The sequence below is a fragment of the Colius striatus genome, chromosome 5 (genome assembly GCF_028858725.1).
Source record: "Colius striatus isolate bColStr4 chromosome 5, bColStr4.1.hap1, whole genome shotgun sequence".
NCBI classification, from domain to species: domain Eukaryota; kingdom Metazoa; phylum Chordata; class Aves; order Coliiformes; family Coliidae; genus Colius; species Colius striatus.
Genome location: NC_084763.1, coordinates 41,300,907 through 41,321,642, shown reverse-complemented (window position 1 = coordinate 41,321,642; position 20,736 = coordinate 41,300,907). Strand labels below are relative to the sequence as shown.

At 42.2% G+C, this 20,736-nt stretch overlaps 1 protein-coding gene across 1 annotated transcript in view; it reads right to left on the bottom strand.

The window, feature by feature from the left end:
- Nucleotides 1–2,393: 2,393 nt before the first annotated feature.
- The window catches only part of DPP6 (dipeptidyl peptidase like 6), a 434,766-nt gene continuing 416,423 nt past the window's right edge, over nt 2,394–20,736 (bottom strand). Inside the window, exons 18-26 of the mRNA XM_061996360.1 lie at nt 16,769–16,867; nt 11,446–11,515; nt 9,304–9,498; nt 8,546–8,600; nt 7,528–7,633; nt 6,873–6,931; nt 4,345–4,417; nt 4,172–4,245; nt 2,394–2,676 (exon numbers count right to left, since the gene is read on the bottom strand). Of these exons, the coding sequence (XP_061852344.1) occupies nt 2,530–2,676; nt 4,172–4,245; nt 4,345–4,417; nt 6,873–6,931; nt 7,528–7,633; nt 8,546–8,600; nt 9,304–9,498; nt 11,446–11,515; nt 16,769–16,867 (878 nt within the window). The 3' untranslated portion in view covers nt 2,394–2,529. The remainder of the gene's footprint in view (nt 2,677–4,171; nt 4,246–4,344; nt 4,418–6,872; nt 6,932–7,527; nt 7,634–8,545; nt 8,601–9,303; nt 9,499–11,445; nt 11,516–16,768; nt 16,868–20,736) is intronic.

Here is a 20,736-nt window from a genome sequence, read left to right as displayed (position 1 = left end):
TTGTTACCATTTCATAACCCACAAGCAACTTTTAGGGAAAGGGACAACAAATGAAACAGCAAAGATCACTTTGGTCAAGCTGACCTGACTGATGCCCTCAGGAAATCCCCGTGCCAGGTCAGCAGGCAGAAAGGGAGGAAAGGTGTTTTTTTGCCAAAGACTTGAGGGTAGTAGAGGTTTTCTCATGAACTGCCACTTTGAGGTTGGACACATTTTGTGATATTTGATGTTTTCCTCCAAAGCAGTCACCATTTATCATGGCGATGCCACATACCAAGGTACCATGGCGATGCCACATACGAATGCAGACTAAACTGCGATGGGTATTGATTTATAAATACTTGTTTTTATATTTCTGGTCTGCACCCTGGAGTTTGGGCTCAGTACAACTGGGAATAACACTTCCAGCAACTTGATTCTTATTTAAGTACATAACACTGAATAACGGTAGTAGCAAGCAGGGTGGTAAAATAATGTTTTATTCCATGAATGAACAAACACTACCATGCCACATCCTAGAGTTCTTTCTACAAAAGATTGTGGACAGAGCAGATTTTTACATTTCTTGGGTCAAGTTCATTTCAGGCTCTTGAGCCTGTTGGGTGTAGCAAAAACTGGTCACGCAGCATTCTTATTGTCTATTTGGCATTTTGCCAGATAAAGCAGATTGATACTGTAGTTCTTGTTCACACAAAGTCAATGCACTGTAAATTAAAGAAGATAATCAAAAGCAAACTAGGTAATTTCTGTGGTTTTTCAATATATTTTTTTTCATGATGGTCAAAGTACAACCAACATTCAAAGCTCAAAATAAAGATAATAAAAAAGACACACTAAAGAACACAATGGGAACATCATCATTGCTGTCAGGATGTGAGTTTACCCACAGTACTATGTAAAAAGTAGAAACTGGCATTGATATTCAAGCTGTCAAAACAAGAAAAGAAATTACATTAATTGTTATATTTCCAAGCTAGTACTTCTAAAGAGTCCTGATCAGCAAAGAAGTGTCATCGCATGCATGCTGAACACAAGACCAATATTGGATCGGGGACCTGACAAATAACTGACTTAACATTCCTTTATATACAACAAAATGAAATATACAGTATTAATACTGGCTGTACATTTGGTCAGAATATTTTACAAGGAGTGACACTTGTCAAAATTCTTATGACGCAGGACGTGGAAGCGAATGAAGGCTGAATTTCCTTCTGAGAGCTGAACATTTCCACAAGAAGTTTTAAAAGTTGCTTTGCACCCTTATAGTCAAGTGTTAGACATTTAAAAGCAAAACTGCTCCTTTTTCTTCTATGCTTGGCAAAACTGGTGTGAGCAGAAAAGATAATGACGTGTGTTTGGCATGTGGTAATCATTGACCTGGAATAAAGCTAAGCTGCAGACAATAAAACTCTGGTTCTGTTTAAATGGCTTTATGAGATGATTTGTGAAGTATCTGGTACAAACTCCTGCTACCATAGCCTCACCTAGCTGTTCCCCAACAGGCTGCCAACTGACTGTTTCAACACTAAAAGAAGAAAAAGAATAATCGTTACCATCGCATATTTTTCTCTAGTACAATAAAAATGCCTCCATGTCAGGGTGATTTAGCTTATTTCTGTGCATCTTTTTTAAAGCTGACAAAGAAAATACTCATTCTTGCAGGCAAAGACTATGCTGGAAAAATGAAATTGAGATTTTCTTTGCTTTATTCTAACAGATTTTTTAATACCTTGATCCCTCATTGCCTCTTTAGAACCCTAAAGTTTAAAGTGAGTTGGTTAATTCAGTGTATGATTTTGCCCCCATCCAGAACAAGCTGAAAAACTAATAAAGTAAGTATGAGACTCAATGAAAACAGAAGTAAATGCTATACAAAATTAAGAAATAATTACAGGAAGGTAAAGACTGGTGTAACCATAGTAATATTTTGAACAATGGAATTTGTATGTCCTGTAGCATGACCAACCTTCTGAACATGGGAAAGAGCAGGCAAGTATGTACGAACCAGTATCCTTTAAAAATAATTGTGCTATAATCTTTTCCATGTATTAGGTTAGATGTTTTTTTTTTTTCTGACACAGTGTGATGCTAACTATAGCAACCTCAATATGGATGACAGATTTCACTGCTACTGCTTGATTGCTTGAATGCAAAGAGACATTAAATCTTCCAGTCCTCAAAGCAGTTTCTTGGGGTGTTCCTTCCAGTTCAGTGTCTTACCACTTTCACGCTACAAAGCCATTTTGTGGCAAACAAAAAAAAAAAAAGCAAAAAGGGGAAAAAAAAACCCAAAGAAAAAGAAGATGTTGGTTGTGAATGGATTAATTCCAGACAGCAGTTTCTGCTGAGTTCACCATGCTTAATGTTCTTCCATTTAGGAAGGAGTTGCTGTCAAGTAAAGCAGATGAGCTGCTTTCAGTGTTCTTTGAATACATGCTAACAACGTAACATCTCTTTCTTCAGGAAAATGATCCAGTTGCATATTGTTAGAGAGATCTGCCTTGTGCTTAGCACGGACAAGTAGGGTTAATCATCGTCCTCCTCCTCTTTCAGTGGGGCTATCGGGAGTTTGTCCTGAACTTGGAAACATGCCACAAAAAAGTTGACGATGGAGTTGTACAAATGCTGCTCCAATGCTGCATTGCTGAAATAATGGCTCTCGTCAGGGTAAATCTGCAAAGAAACAGGCAAGTACACACTGTTAGGAGGGTCAGGACTGACCAAACATATATGCAGCTCAAGCTGGCCTGTAAAACCACTGCTTCTCCTCAGCACTTTGGGTCTTCCTGTAGATGCACAGGAGGTGATTCGGGCACTGCAGCATTCTGGGTGCAGATGCGTGTATTCCTTCAAAAGGAACTTCTTCTGGGGAAGATTTCCCATTTTGTTTCATTCTGAATAAGTTCAGGCTAAGCAGAATCAGATCACACAAATAATAGTGCTTGCTCTTTGCAAAAACTGAAAAAAAACCCCAGGGCAAGTGTGTGGAGAGAAATGACAACAGGTTTCACTGGCTAAAACAAAGGCTTTAAAGACAAAATGTCACTAAGTAAAAAAATGAAATAAAGCTTGCTGGAGAAGTAATTTGATAGAAAAAAAATGTGGGAAGCCATAAATGAAATAATTTAAACAACTTTATATTTAAATGGAACAGGTAACTTCTGCACATTTTGAATGAACGTGACAGGATCATAACGAGTTGTCTAGACTGGAATCCAGCCTGGAAAAAGTGAGTTTTTAGGGCTAACTGATTGCAGGCAGTAGTGAGTTGTCTCACTGCTGCTCTGAGTACCTCAATCCAAGATGTAGATCCCTCAGCCCTCCATTCAGTCCTCAAATAACCTTTGACATACATCAGGCCCATTAGTGCCTTCAAGCTCCCGTGTATGAATGCTTCTGCTTTAGGAAATGTGCAGGGACACTCCGGTCAGTGTGGCCAAACCCATACCAGGCTCATTGCTTAGCTCTTGTATGTGTATTCCATCCTATCTGCATTTGGAGCATGATGGAATGAGCACACACAACACGTGAAGCTCCGCAGAAATGCAGCCAGAGGGAGCTGGTATTCAGTAAATCAAGCTTCAGTAGGACTTGGGCACTGCAACACAACTGTGAACCGTAGCATGGTCCCTGCCGTGGATTGAGCCACGCCAATCCAATTCATCCCGACCATGGCTTGGGATGAAGCAGAGGGTAGGGACCATGCCCATAACTGGTGGATGGGTTCATTCTGGAAGCTTTAATGGCTTGAACATAGGCCATTCAGTGAATCAGAGATGTAACTCAGTGGAAAAAGTGATTTTCAAGACCAGAGTTTGTCGTTCTCGGCAGATTTACTGATTGGTTTAATTTAGGTCCCTGTTTCCCTGTTATTCCTCCTGAACGTGGCCTGTTGTTCCCACAGAAAGTCAACAGACATCAATTCCTTAGAGATATGTTGCTCAAAACCTCATTTACTGTAATTTAATAACTGTTTTTCAACTGTCCAAACTGAAATAGTGGTATCAAATAAGCACAGGAGTACACAGGAAGACATTCTATGCTGGTGTTATTTCTACTGCCAAGATGTGTTTGCAAGGGGCTTTTCAAAGCTTGCTTTACAACATCAGTTTCGAGTTCAAACTGGGAATAACTGTTGCAATATGAAAAAATGAAACACATACTGTACCTGCAAGCTGTAATTAGCCTTTGCCCTAATTAGGTGTGTGATAAGGTCTGCAGTATGTTGAAAATGGATTTTTTCTGTAAAAACAGATTACAATCATTAAAGAGGCAAATTTAATTAAGAAAAATCAAAGCCATCCCAAACATATAATGAGCTCAAATGACGGGATAACTTACCATCAGCAGTAGCATGAATGATCAAAAATGTCTGTTCCTTCAGTAATGAGACTCTGTGTGCTAATTTGGTGATCTGTGAAGGTAAAGGTTGTAATAAGGTTAATAATCATGCCAGGAATGACAATTTGTATGGAGAAAGTAGAAACACTTAATTCTTTTTCATACTTGTTCACAAGCACAACAAGCAGACACCAGCACAGGATACTCTCTTGGCTACTTGAATCCATCTGGAAGTAAAATAGATCCCCATCCCGTCTTTTCAGCCTCAGTATCAGCAGCAGAAAGAGGTCAGAGACCCTTGTCTGTTCTGATAATGTTCATCAAAAGCCTGAACTGTAGAACACATGGAAAATGTCAAAGTGAATTTCCAGTGAGTATGAAACTCAGATGAAAAGTATGCCCAGATGCCCATGCCTAAGAACTCTTCAGAGAACTGGAGTGACTTTGGTATGGTTTGAAAGCCAATCTCAATGAGCTTTGACAGCCCAGGGTAAGATCTGACACTAAATTGAAGTGTCCACTGCTGAGAATGCCTTTGCCCCATCTGTCTTTGAGATACACAGGGGAAATACAAATATGAGTGACTGCAAATGACACTGGATAAGAGAAATGAAGGACTTCTCCAGCTTTTGCTGCATTGTTCAGAAAAATGTGTCTCAAGGAGACTCCAAAAGACTCCAAAAATGTCTTAGAGTGGCAAAAGAATGTACATCTCAAATTAGAGATGTTTCTGCTTTATAGGAGGGCAGGGAAGAATAGCTGTCTCAACCTAAAGTCATGTTTCCTTCACTGTTTAAATGCATGTTCCCTACCTCTGGTTCACTTATATGAGTTAATGTCTTCTTCAGTTAAGACACTGTATCAGTTTTATCTTTTACATATTTTCATCTTCCCACTGTCCTATGTGGTTTCCACAGAAGATAAAGTGCATTTCCAACAGCAACAGGACCTTCCATGCCTGGCTGTGGAGGCCAAATTAGCTGGCTAAAAACGCTGGCATGTATTATTAAGATATGGTCACTGTCACTTTACATTGGATATTACATGCACCTCTCCTCATTTAAAAGACAAAGCAACCCTGAACATTAGAAGTGGCCGTGCGTATTTCCTTGGTGCTAGAGGCAAGTTTTGGGATATTTTCGTGGATGCAGGCCATCAGTAGGATGTTTGCAGATTTTGCAAGGGAGCCCTCTGATCTTCCCTCTACTGTTGGACTTAAGTAAGGACTTCTCTCATCCTCAGACTGCTGGCTGCAATACTCAAGTCTTGTGATGGTGTATGCACATTATCTTGCACCCTGTTCTCCCCCTTGTATGGCTCCTTCCTTTCTGCTCCCTCACTTGTAACTTGCCACAAATTAACTCAGCTTTTTTGGAGTCTGCATCAAGTCTTGAATTATGTGATGTTCATAAAGTTCACATCTGGTCCATGGGTTAGGAACAGTTCTCCCCAAGAAATTCATAGTTCAGCTGTGGTGTGTAGGAGGTGTGTATCACGGTCCATATCCAGCACAGTGCCATGCTCTGCAGAGAGCCCAGGTGCTGTTCCTAGCAGTTAATCCCAAATCAGCCGGAAAGGACCATTATTTGCTTAGGCCAGATTTTTCAATGCCCAGAGACTGGCAACATAAAGTTCTCACTTCTGGAATATTTGCCCTTGCTTTCACCTCTGCTGACCTGCCTTCAAATTTCTGAAACTAGAAGAGTTTGCAATGATCTAGAGATTGTGAGTGCAAAATCTGAGTAACTGTGAACTCAATATTTCAATAACCATGACAAGATGGGAGAAGCTTCAGCTGCAGGGGATTTGAGGGTGATACCTGCCTTCTCTGTAAGAAAACAATTTCAGATTTTTTCGGCCTTCTTGTCCTGTAGCTGAAGACAAGGCTCAGTAGGCTGAGCAATGTGTTCTGTACAACAAATTTTGGTTTTGTGACTATTCTTTCTTGGGTTTTTACTCCAAGTAATTGAAAGAAAGAAGACATGAACCAACTGATCCCATCACACATATTAAACAACACTTTCATTAACTGGTGCCAGTTCTCCTTTTCCATGTCCTGCTCAACTCTGGCACGGAGTTCTGCCTACCTGAAGTATCACATCTGTACTTATATTGAAAAAGCCAGGACAAGCTGAGCTTCACTTGACTTTAGGTCAAAAATTATACCTCAGAAAGAACCAAGTGACAAGGCCATTGGGATTAATTTAAAAAAAAGTTGTGATATCATGCCCACTTGGGCATATCTGAAACAGCCTTAGCTCCTTCAATCTGTAAACTGGAATAATTGTGTTTACCCAATTTAGAGAAGCAGACATGAAGGCTAACCAATAAAAGTCATATCTGTCATCACTATTAAGGCAACAAAAGCAGTAAGCAGGCTGAAGAACACCTTGATGCATTTTAAATACAGAGTTTTACTAGAGAGTCCATCTTGCATATCCTTTTTCTGTCCCCAAAAGAGAACAGATAGAGGAAGAATTAAAACCCTGTTCACATTTTACCACGAAATGCAGTACCCATGTAGTTACCTCATATGCTCTGTTATCAATCCCATGCAAGCCCAAGTATCTTTCCGAAAAGGCTGAAGCTTGAAAAGAAGAAAAACATCTCTTTCAGTCATAAAGGAGTACACTGGTGCTTTTGAGTCAAATATTGCAAATGCTAAAGATCTTTGCTACAATTGCCTTAGTTACACAGGACATATTTCTAAAAGTTATTGCACTAAGAACACATATGAGACTACAGTCTCTCGTTATCACCATGTACTTATGGTTTCTAAATAAGTCACAGAAGATTCTTTTTTTTTTTCTCTTAATGCAATGAAGATATGAGATGACAAGAGCACTATCACATTATGTCCTTTTCTCTTTTCACATGGGGCCCTCTCCATTGTCAGTCTACTGGAAGCTCCTGTTGGTCTTACGGATACCTGTATGGGACCTGAAGGCTGGTTTAACACCACTGACTTTCATGGCAGTCCTTTGATTTTCAGTGGCACTAAGTGCAAAGGGAACTAGTGTGTCCCTGAGAGAAAGGACCATCATGTGCCGTGGAGTATTGCCATCAGAGACAGGCAGCTTGGAACACAGCTCCCATGGATGGATGGCTCAGGCAAGAAAGAACCACACAGAAACATCATTTGTGGTCAGTAAGAAGGTCTATGGGCTCTGGGGTGGGGCTTACCATATAGTTTGAAGTCTGTCAGTGGTGAAAGAGCAGCTCCACAGGCAAACACTTGGTTCTCATCGCCAGCTGGAAGCATGTAAGTGCTCAGGTAGCCACCGTAATCCTGAAACAAACAGAGCAGGGGCATCAGTGACCTTGCCATGAGGCACTGCTGCTTTTGTATACAGCAAAAACGCAGCTGAGGCCTTGCAGCAAATTCTCATCCATTATAAAGCCCTGAATACCTTGCCCTGAACAAACAGGAAACAAGAAACATGTCCTTGGCTTTGGCAGATGCAACTGAAGTCGAGCTCTGCACTCACTGCACTCTTCTGAAGGCAGGAGGTTGTGTGCCCAAGAGCTTGTGTCTTTTTCATCTCATTTTATGCCTGTAATCTAATCAGACATGTTACTTCTCCACAATACTATGCTAATCTTTTTGCTATTTAAAACAGACACCACAATTTCAGCATCTGCTGTCAGTCTGTTAACAATTCCCTGCAGACACGCTGCTGGTATACAGCTCTCTCTGCCCACTCTGAGACTGTATCTCCCACAAAACACCAATTTCTGCTCATAGCCCTGCTCTAATTTCAAACTGTATGTACTTTGCAATTGCTGTTTCCCAGCCAGATGCACATTGTGGTGCGAATCTACCTCAGAGATCAATATTGTTGTTGTACATTTTTATGATACGAGCTAGATCTACCATCATTCCCATAGGCTTTAAGGGGCAAGATGAAAATGAAATGAAAGTTTGCAAGGCGAAAAAATAATTAATTATCTGACAGTGTTATTTCTGACAAGTAGTCACTTTCTGCACTTAGAAGTTAATTAAAAAAAAAGTAATTGATGAACACACTGATAAAATGAAAGCTCTCATCTTTAACATGTAAGAGAGAGAAGCAGACTATCTCAAAAATAAATAATCATAAAAAAGTCGCTACTGACGTGTTCAATAAATCAGGATTTAGCTCAACTGCTTAACTACATCAGCCAAAGAGAACAACACTGAGGAACAGTGGGGAAATGTTACCTTCCCAAACACACCGACTCGCAACTTATCAATGTAATGCTCCTTCAGCATTGTCCTAGAAGACAAGAGAGGAGAAACAAGGAGTTAAAAACATTTTAGCAAACATAGCATGATATGTACCAGCTTGAATTTGAGGTAGCTGGAGAAAAAAAGGTTGTAGACAATCTAAATCCATGCTGCGGTACACAGCTTTCACATGAGTGTCTGATTTAATCTCGCAACCTGTTGTGTTGGGTTCGGCCAAGAAATGGCAGCAAATAACCTGCACTACCTCTGAAAATCATAATAAAACTGATGCCATTGCACTACTCTGATAGTGTTTCTAGTGTGATTATGTGCAGAATAAATCTAACAATGTAACAGGACTTGACATTTAGGGGTTTTTCTGTTTTTTTCTGCTTTAAAAAGTTTAAGGGTTTAAAAATTGCTTTTTTATTTTTCTGACTATCAGGCCAGCAAGAAATTAATATAGGAGCTGATATCCAAGTTTACTTGTTTGTAGCTGTATGACTGTATAGAGCTAAAAATAAATAGGCTTGGAACACATGATGCAGATGAGCACGCTCTAATCTAGCTCTGTTTAAGACTTGCTTTTCTTCCTCTACACAGGCTGCCATGAGCCTTCTCTCACATGCCATTCCTTGGTATCCCTCCCATCTCCTTGCTCTATCTTACACACCATTAATGCAATCAGGACTAATGACAGTCGGGTTAATTGTCATTAATGAATTAATGTTTTCAATAACAGTGTCATTCACCGGACAGCTTCCAACTGATCCTTCTCTTCCAAAAGGCCCAGCCTCCTCTTAACCTCGTGTAGTAGCTTAGTGCCTTGGAAGCCGCTCCCACGGCCATCGAACTTCAGCACAATGGCGTTGTGAGAGCTGACCATGACGCTCTCCCACGTCACCTCAAACCTCTCTGTCACAATCTGGCTGCCAGGTGTCCCATCTCTGAAACAGAAACAGGCATGAAGCAAAGACAATGGAACCAAGCACAGGCCAAGCACCCTCCCCACAGCTGTGGTCTTGCCATGGCAGTGGGGACCAGCAGCTCCTGCATGCATTGTAAGGTAGGGCAGGTTTCAAGAAGGGGACACTGGTCTCTGCAATGATAATGTGCAGAAGACTGGTTGTGTGGGATGGGTTTTGAGGCTGGGGTGGATGCTGCAGGTTGGCTTCTATCTCTCTCAGTACAGCAGCTATTCCTGAGCTAAGCTGAGCTTTGAATAAACCTAGCAAGCATATCACCTGCTGAGCAGGATTCCTCTTGTGAGCAAACCAGGACAGTGACACAGAGGTCCGGTGAGTTTTCCACTGTATGTATTTTCTACATTGACAAAGATGGTACATTTCTGGTGGAGGGGTTTCTGTGAGAAGCCTGGATTTAGTGTGCTGGTACTGACAAAATACGTTGGATGAAGCTTGCAGATGTAATTGCTCTTTCCTTTACTGGCAAGCATTGAGGTTTCCTTTACTGGCCCCATTCACAGATTATCCCTCTCCTATGAAGTTCTTAAGAGTGGCTGTAGGTGGAGCGGTCAATCACTTCTGTCACCACTGCTTCACGTAAGAATGGAGGGTAAGGAGACTTCTAGAGCAACAAAACTAACAGCTTAAAAATGCCCTGGTTGTCATAAAATTGGTGGGGAAAGGGAAGAGGTTGGCACGACTCCCTTTTCACCATTCTGCTTAGGGTCCAATCCTGTACAGAGAAACTCTCACAAGAAACACTGACCCCAATGCAGCCAGTCAGCTCAAAAAATCAAGAGATGACGATGATGACTATAAGTAATATTTTAAGGACTGGCATTACTATAAAGCCACTGCACTTCCACCTGCTTCTTGTCCTTTCTGGGGTTCTCAGAGATGTCAGTCAATTCATAGCAGGGTTTTAATGTGCATGTGACTTCAGGCATTTGCATATATTCAAGCGAGATCCAGGCACATTCAGCTTCAGAGGCAGCCTAATCAAGTGCTGTTAGCTTGATGAGTACCAATCTTCCTCAAGCACTTGTATAATGAAGTACATTTTCTCTGCAGTAATTTTGTGATGTAACGACATGCTTATTGCAGTGTTTTTGTCCTTCATGGAGAGATGTGCAGGATGGTGTTCAGGCATTCACTGGGTACTCATAATTCCTGCTCGAGGTTTCTCTCTTGTGAGGTGTTCCCTGGCAGCAAGCAAGTGATGCAGTGAGATGCAGCGAGGGCCATATGGGTTCTTCCAAGGTCAGTGACTTCCCTTCCCTGGTTTCTTTCCAAATTACCAGAAAAAATTCAGTAATGTGTATTATCATTATTAAATGTTGCATACAGGAATACCCATCTGCTGTGCCCGCCAGAAGGAAATCCTACCTACCTAATATAAATGCCAGCGTCACAGAGATCTTCAAAGGTTTCCATCTCCTTACTATTACTTCAGGGAACACCAGCACTTAAATGGGAAGGATGGCTGCATGACGGTAAAATTTAAGCTGTACTAAGGCTGATTGCATCCCACTCTAAAACTGCCTTTTAAATAGCAGGGTGAGTGCCATAAGCACTGGGACAGAAAGTCAACATCCATATTTTATCCCTTTCCCCTTCTATTTCTGCCCCCAAATTACTGAATTGCAAGTGTATGTGGAATAACTTCAAAAACTCTGCGATTTACTCTGCAGGATTTCACTAGGGCACCCTCCTGGGAGCTGAAACCCTTAGCACAAACATAGGAGAGCAGGGACCTATATTTAGTCTCTTGAAGGTGAGACAGGGAGTATGGATCAACATGCTGGAGTTTGGTGCTAGAGAGATCTGAATTCATCGTACAAAACTTATCTTTAAAGGCTCTGATCGTGGCCAGGGTTTCCACACTGGCCTAATAATGTGAACAGAAAGAAGGGATGAGCAAGAACTTACACAACCAAGAGCAAGGGGTAGTGCGCAGTGTCCGAGAACGCTGCTGGCTTTAAGATCTGCATTGGCAATTCTAGTCAAAAACAAACAAACAACAACATATCTTCAGTGTGGGTATGCTGACATAACTCTAACAGATTTTTTTTTTTTTTCTGGTGTTTTGGGCTCTTATTATCAAGAACAAACTGGCATTTCATCAGAGGCACTGGTAAATATACCTTAGAAACATAGATGTTGTCAAAGAAAAGACCCATATTCCGATAGCCGAGGTGACAAGAAATGTGAATCGGGGGTACAGTACGAGCTGTTCAGGCATGCATCACTTTTACAACATTCAATTAACATCTGGCAATAGCTATAATTTTCCTTTTTGGCAGCTGGATGGGTGATGCAGACAGGAATAAATATTTTAGGGCAGCAGAGGAGGGGGAAAATTGGCGATGAAAATGATAATCTAAAACCCAATTAAGTATGGTGGTTGGGGGAGAGAATAGGATTATTTTGCTGTAACAGTCTGAAGACAGATAGAGAAACATGTATTTTAATTCTGACTTCCAGGGGGCTTAATTTTGCTGCAAACTGAGAGGTAACCGTGCTGAAGCTCATGTTCACTAAAGCTACACTTAACTGCTTCCTATGGCTTGAATAGCCAAAAATACTGCCATACAAGTGAGGCTTGCACGGATGAGCAAGGAGCCTCTGGAACAACTCAAATGGAAGAAACAAATCTATGGAAATTAAAAAAAGGGCCTGGTCACTTGGGAAGAGTATAGGAATACTGTCAGAGCATGCAGGGATGTAACAAGGAATATTAAAGTCCTCTTGGAATTAAATCTGGCAAGAGATGTCACAGAGAACAAGATGGGCAGATTCTTTAAGTATATCAGCAGCAAAAAGAAGACTAGGGACAATAAAAGTCCATTGCTAAATGAGGTGGGTGGCCTAGTGACAGAGGATGCAGAGAAGACAGAGCTACTGAATGCTTTCTTTTCCTCAGTCTTCACTGCCAAGGGCAGTCCTTGGGAAGCCCAGTCCCTGAAGGACAATAAGAAAGTCCAGACAAAGGAAGAACTTGTCTTGGTGGAAGGGGCTTGAGTTAGGCGTCTACCAGGCAAACTAGACACCCACAAATCCATAGATCCTGATGGATACACCCACAAATACTGAGGGCGCTGGCTGAGTGCTAAGCTGCTGGAGGACAGGCAAGGTGCCTGAGGATCAGAGGAAGGCCAGTAGCACTCCAGTCTTCAAAAGAGCAAGAAGAATGACCTGGAAAATTACAGCCTCATCAGTGTCACCTCCATCCCTGGAAAGGCAATGGAACAACTCATTCACAGAATCACAGAATCATAGAATCTTAAGGGTTGGAAGGGACCTCAAAAGATCACCCAGTCCAACCCCCCCACCAAAGCAGGACCACCTAGTGTAGGTCACACAGGAACTCCTCCAGGTGGGTCTTGAATGTCTCCAGAGAAGGAGACTCCACAAGCCATCTGGGCAGCCTGTTCCAGCGCTCCCTCACCCTCACAGTGAAGAAATTCTTCCTTGTATTTCTTTGGAACCTCTTGTGTTCCAGCTTGTACCCATTGCCCCTTGTCCTATCATTGGACATCACTGAGAACACCCTGGCTCCATCCTCCTGACATCTGCCCTTTACGTATTTGTAAACATTAATGAAGTCACCCCTCAGTCTCCTCCAAGCTGAAGTGCCCCAGCTCCCTCAGCCTTTCATCATAAGAGAGATGCTCTACTTGCTTCATCATCTTTGTAGCTCTACACTAAACTCTCTCCAGCAGCTCCTTGTCCTTCAACTGAGGGGCCCAGAACTGGACACAATATTCCAGATGTCGTCTCATAAGGGCAGAGTAGAGGGGCAGGAGAATCTCTCTTGACCTACTAACCACAGCCCTTTTAATACACCCCAGGATGCCATTGGCCTTCTTGGCCTTGAGGGCACATTGCTGGCTCATGCTCATCCTGCAGTCCACCAGAACCCCCAGATCCCTTTCCCCTACACTACTCTCTAACAGTTCATTCCCCAACCTGTACTGGTACATGGGGTTATTCTTTCCCAGATCCGGACTCTACACTTGCCCTTGTTGAATTTCATTAGATTTCTCTCTGCCCAACTCTCCAGTCTGTCCAGGTCTCATTGAATGGCAGCACAGCCTTCTGGTGTGTCAGGCACTGCCCCTAATTTAGGACCATCAGCAAACTTGCTGACAATGCCTCTGTTCCCTCAGCAAGGTCATTAATGAATATATTGAACAGCACTGGTCCCAGCACCGACCCCTGAGGGACTCCACTAGATATAGGCCTCCAACTAGACCCTGCCTCATAGATCACCACTCTCTGCTTTCTTCCCTTCAACTAGTCAACAATTCTGATGCCATCTTTAAACACATGAAAGAAAAGATGGTCATCAGGAGGAATCAACATGGATTCACTAAAGCTGAATCCTGCTTGACCAACCTGATGGCCTTCTACGATGGCACGATTGACTGTGTAGATGAGGGGAGAGCAGTGGATGTCATCTACCTTGACTTCAGCAAGGCTTCTGACACTGTCTCCCATAACATCCTCATCAAAAGCTCAGGCAGTGTGGCTTGGATGAGTGGACAGTGAGGTGGATCGAGAGCTGGCTGAATGACAGAGCCCAGAGGGTGGCACAGAATCGAGTTGGGGGCCTGTGGCCAGTGGAGTTCCACAGGGATCAGTTCTGGGGCCAGTCTTGTTCAACATCTTCATCAAAAACCTGGATAAGGGGAGAGAGTGTACCCTCAGCAAGTTCCCTAACGACACCAAACTGGGAGGACTGGCTGATTCCCCAGAAGGCTGTGCTGCCATTCAGCGGGATCTCGACTGGCTTGAGAGTTGGGCAGAGAGGAAACTCATGAGGTTCAACAAGGACAAGTGCAGAGTCTTGCACCTGGAACAAACCCATTCACCAGGACAGGCTGGGGATCAACCTGCTGGAGAGCAGCTCTGCAGAGAGAGACCTGGGAATACTGGTTGATAATAAACTGAACATGAGCCAGCAATGTGCCCTCGTGGCCAAGAAGGCCAACAGCATCCTGGGATGCATCAAGAAGAGTGGCCAGCAGGCCGAGGGAGGTTCTTCTCCCCCTCTACTCTGTCCTGGTGAGGCCTCATCTGGAGTCCTGTGTCCAGTTCTGGGCTCCTCAGCTCAAGAGGGACAGGGAACTTCTGGAGAGAGTCCAGCACAGGGCCACCAAGGTGCTCAGGGGACTGGAGCATCTTTCTTATGAGGAAAGGCTGAGGGACCTTGGGCTGTTAAGCCTAGAGAAGACTGAGGGAGATCTAATCAACACTTATAAATACCTACAGGGCAGGTGTCAGGAAGATAGGATGAGTATTTTTTCTGTAGTGCTCAGTGACAGGACAAGGGGTAACAGGCACAAGCTGGAATGCAGGAAGTTGCACTTGAAGATAAGGAAAAACATTCTTTACTGTGAGGGTGACAAGAGTCCTGGCACAGGCTCCCAGGGAGGGTGTGGAGTCTCCTTCTCTGGAGGTTTCCAAATCTGCTTGGACATGTTCCTGTGCCCTGTGATTGAGGGGAATCTACTTTAGTAGAAGGTCAGACTGAATGATCTCTAGAGGTCCCTTCCAATCCCTATCATTCTGCCATTCTGTGAAATGCTTTCTACATTTAGGAGAGTACATTAATTTTTAAAATGTTAACTACAATCCAGATTAGCAAACGCCCAGCAATTAAATTGGTATTAAGAGCATTTTCAGTAGATTAATACACAGATTAACTGTGTGGTTTAAGTGGTTTGCTTTGCAATCATTGTCTAATACTCCACCTAATTAGTTATTCCATCTGAATGCTAATAGCTGCAAATTGGATCAATGGCCCAGGGACAGCCAAAAAGGCCATCACTCGACTTTAAATATAACTAAGTACCACATGCAGTGCTCCCAAGGCTGTTAAACCCAGTCTACGGAAGAACAGCCCCATGGCTGCAGCCAGCTTGTATTTATTACACACATGCATATATATTTTAGGTTAAATCATAGAATCATATTTCAGTGATACCCTCAGTTAAGAAATTTAGCATCAAGCTGAGTTATTCCTAATAAGCTGGCAGTGCCACTACGAATTGGCTCACAGTGGGGATAGATGTGATCTTTCTGACAGGCTCCTTCTCCATATTTTCTGCCCATAAGGCCTGGAAATGCACATTTGTCCTTATTATTTCATGCATTGGTTTATGTTCCTAATGCTTGTGTGGCAAGCAGAACATTTTAGGCCCATTATGATCCTTTTCAAATGGCAACTCTCTCTCAGCCTTTGCTTCACATTTTTTAACACCTGGCAATGGTTGAAATTAGTAACCTGCTATCCATTACACCTCACTGCTTTCATTTCACTGCATCACAACTGAGAGGTGTGCTCCTTTTTGGCATGGGAAATATTATGCATCATGGTTTGAACTCATGGTCTTTGGGGTTGGTTTTTTTTGAGTTGTCACCATACAAATAAACTGGGATTTTTGGGAGCCATAGCACAACTCTTAAGTATGTGGATTTTCCACATATAGGTAAGACATATGCTTACAGACAGAGAAGATGCTTTTTAGGAAGTTTCAGGTACAACTGCAGAGATAGGCAGGAGCTGCTCACATTTTGGCTGTTTGCCATTAGGCTTTTCTACCTCTCTGTCCTCTTTGGCATATAGGTATGTAGGGAGTCATTACACAAGTGGTGCAAATAATGCACCAGCTGTGGATATAAACTGCTAAGTTTCTGGCTTCTTTATGTCAGGTGAAATCTCTTTTGGCTTCCTCGTACAGCTGGGTTTTTTTTCCCAACCCTATCAAATGATACAGCTTTCTCAAAGAATCTTAAATGACTCTGGTGGGCAATTGTTGGCAAGGCATCCTCAATATTGTACACTGAAAGGTGGCCACAGCTATAGCCAGCAAGTGCATACAGCATCCCACTTCAAACCCATCTCAAATAATATACCAGTCGTGCTAGGGCAAATGCTCTGAACAAAGAGGGCACCACACCATGTCATTTCCAAGAGTGACTTTGTCTCTAAAAAGAAAATTTTAAAAGGGAAAAAACCCCAAACCCAGCCCTATAATTTTGCCTTTCTACAGCTGCATTTCATCAAATCCTGTCTCTGTAACAGCCTCCTTATGTAGCACATCCTAAGAGAGTACTTTGCAAACTGTGCGAGTTTATTGAGAGACAAACTCATTTTTCCTCCTTCTAGTCTAGCCAAGATGACTGTATCATTTCACAGCAACAGCAATGAAAAAGAAAAGTAAGAGAGATCAAAGGTGCTACTTACTGTAATCATCAATCTTGATTTCCATGTATTCTACCTTAGGCATTTGCCTGTCATTTACAGCCAGCTGTACATTTTCATTTACCTCCAGATCAAAAATTTCTGAAAGAAGAAGGACAAGATCACAAAAACTTTTGGCATTGTTTGTCAAAAAACATTTTAACATTTTACAGCCACCTTAATGTGTATAACATGAGTTTCCTCATGACAGAATTTTCTTCTAGGTCCTCACAGATGTCTAATTCAGTCAAGTCTTTGAAACCCCTTCATGGTTCTGTGTTGGCAAAAAGCTATATTCCTGAAATCAGTGACATTCAGCTGTACTACAGTAAATGGGAATGTGACTTTCTGTGTTGAAGCAATACTATGGGTCCCAGTCAGACACTCACCTGCCATGCAACACTACATATCAAATGAGGAAGTCCTCAAAGTTACATGTAATAAATGGGGAAAGGGAGGAGACAGTGGATGGCTTCAGGACAAGGTTGTGTTCTACATAAGAGAAGATCCATGAGAAAGAAAGCCACGGGGAGAGAAGAGTGAAGGAAGATCACACAAACCTGCAACATTAGGTTTTATAGCAGTCTCAGTTTTGCTTGTGTCTTATGCAAGGACTCTCTGGGATTTAAGTAGAGGATTCCTTTCCAGGAATTCACCATTCTTCCCTAAACCCTGGCCATATGCTCTACTTGCTGAGCCTCTTCTAGAAAAAAAAAAAAAACACCTCCAACATCAAGAAGAGCAAGTCATTGCCAGTTGGTAAAGAAAGGGCCCACCTTTAGGAGGCATTACAGGTTGCCATGTCCTCAGTGGTGGGAAATGCCTCCTGGTGATGGTGAAGCTCCTGAGTCCTATGGGGGAGGGATCCAAGGGCCAAGGGAATCCCATTGTGGTGGCAGTGAATCCTGGCCTGGGGAGCCCATTGCAGTACTCATTCCCATGGCATCAAGCTGGGTTTGAGCCAGGGGGATCCAGGGCATAATCTCTGCCATGGGAACCCAAAGACAGTTTCATATTTTGCATCAAATTTTGTGTTTCATTGACTGTAAATTCCCTTTCAAGACTCACTGATAAATAAGTGTGTAAACCCAGCTTCTTAAATAATACTTACAGTATCCTGCTTACCGTGCTGTCTTTGCTCATCTCTGCTGAATAGGTAGGCACAGCACAGAAACATGCTCTTCCCAGTTAATACATTTCACAAATCTTTCAGCAATAGTATATTGGTTCAATGACTATTCACCCTGCTTCTGAAAAGCCTGTCTCATCTCTATTGAAACCACAACCCCCTTGAAAGTGCCAAAGCAACAGCCTATTACATTTAGTTAAATATTAAGATTCTCATTTAATTATGGCACACACAAGTAGCTTTATCAGCAGAAAGGGGCTTGCCACGTAGGGGAATTTAGTCAAGCCGTTTTATTTGTTCATATAATTGCAGTCACAGAAAGCCAGGAAGACTGTGAAGGAAATAAAAAAGATTGGCATATCTCCTAAAGGACTTTCTTTTCTGCTTTAGCACCACAGGGAGCTTGAGTCTGTGGAGTACAAATGGTCATTGCTTAATTAAATGTAAGCATGCTATAATATTCAGTGCAACTCACTATTATCAGATTATTGCAGAACACGGAGACAAACTCCTTTTATACAGTAATGGGCTTATACTAAATAAGTAAATTCAGTAGCATGCAACTGTCAGTTGCCCTCTATTCAAAAGCAAAAGAATAAGGGGGGGGGGGGGGGGAAAAGGAATCCAGGGAAATGCTAATCATATGCAGAAAATCATGAATTTCAGTAGGGGATGTGTTCTGTGCATGATCAAGTTCTGTATGTGATAAATGCTACACATATATCTGCCAAAATGAAACTAGTCTCAGTGTGTTTTGTGTTACTTTTTCAAGCCCTTCATTTGCTGTTTCTGTTTTATAGTACCTCTTATTTTATAAAATTACACAGAAAGCTATAACACAATTCATGCACTATCTTGTACATGCTGTTATATCCAATTAGCCATCTCCATGTCTATGGTAAAATCAAGGTACTGCATTTAAGGGGAAAAAAATAAAGTAATATTAGAGTTACAGGTCAGAGCTAAGAAGTTCTCCTGGCTCTGTGGCAACACCCTCAGTGAGCTGAAGAGCCTTGCAGGTGTCATCAGGGCTGCTCTGCGGTTATTCTTGGTGAGAGCATGGCCAAGCGCAGGGCTCTGGTGGGAAGAAGAGGAGCTGATACACCCTTGTGCACAGACTGCAATATGAGTGGTCACTGTGCAGAGAGACTGAAAAGACAGGAGCTTGCAAATTGTTTTAATTATTACTTATATTAAAAAATAGTGTATTTTTGTAGACTAGAATAAGCTACAAGTGCTGACTTTTGCATATTTATAGCGAAAGTAGTCTCACAAGGGACTAGACTGGCACATGTAACTATCCTCTTATTGCCAGCAGCAATAACCATGGCTCCACAATGAGAGCCCTACTCCGGACAGCAAAATGAATAGCTCCATCATGACAATTTTATCTAGAAATTATAGACCAGTGGGGAAATTGAGCCACAAGGAAATGAAATTTCGTGCTTACACGGTCACCCTGTAAGCAAGGTGACAGCAGATAGTCTAAGCCAAGGCCTAGGATTCATTGTGCAGCTTTGCTTTGGCAAATTTTATGCATGTCTTTCTCTGTAAAGGAGCATTTTAATTGGAAAAACATTAATGGAAAATGATGGAAGGATAAATTAGACCTAAATGTACAATACATCTCATTAACAATACTGAACATGGTTGAGACTAGATGGAACATTACTGAGTATTTCTATTTTAATGGCAATGCATATAATATACCACAAATCTGATTTTCAATTTGATTTAAAAAAAAATCAGTCAGAATTTGGACGTTTTATGCATCCTACCTACAAGCAACTGAGGAAACTGGGAATAAAACAGAGGACACACAGAAACTGTACAAAGCAAGACAGATCCTATACTTTTTCTTAGATGATCTGGTACTATAAGAGTCTTTCCTTTGACACCACCTTCAGTGAGAAAAGAAGCTGCTCAGCATTGCACAGAAAACCTTAGTTCGAAACTCAAGTTCCTTGGTTTGCTTTGCTCGTTTGCAGAGACAACTGCAGTGAGCTGCTTTAAATCCAGTTGCACTAAACTGATTCTTGATAAACTGGGCACATACAGAGCAGCTAGAATAAAGGTGTTGCTTATTGTATCCTAGCAATGCTTGAAGTCCCTAACTGCAGGTTAAGGCTGCACTAAGCCCTTCATTAAAATGAAAGATAAGGGCCTAAGTCAAAGTGACAGCAGCAGATAAATCTTGGTTTAATATGAGACATAGTACTACACCTTGCTATGAAGTTTCCTGAACCTCATGAAAGAGAGAAAGGGGCACCTTGGCTCAAGATTCCTGTAGACAAGCAACAGAAAAGGCTTGTCTATCTGAGGCTTTCAGGTGTGCTGACTTGGGATTAAAAGCTGATCTTTCTGGATAATTTGAATTGCCACATGTGTGAAGGAAGATGTGAATCATTAGCATGAAAAAGCCTTACCAAACAGTAAGTGCTACAGTCCCCATGAGCAGTTTGGGAAACCAGGCAGACATACAACTTGTGTTATACCTTGGGAGTTTACTATAGGCCACCTGATCAGGAAGAGGAAGTGGATGATGCCTTCTACGAACAACTGAGAGCTGCCTCACAGTCACAATCCCTGGTCCTCATGGGGGACTTTAACCACTCTGATATTTGCTGGCAAAGCCACACAGTCAGGTGCACACAGTCCAGGAGGTTCCTCCAGAATGTTGACAACAACTTCCGGTCACAAATGGTCAAGGAGCCAATGAGGAAAGGTGTGCTGCTGGACCTTGTGCTGACAAGTAAGCTCTGGTTGGGGATGTGAAGGTTGTAGGCAACCTTGGCTGCAGTACCATGAGATGGTGGAGTTCAAGATCCTGTGTGGAAGGAGC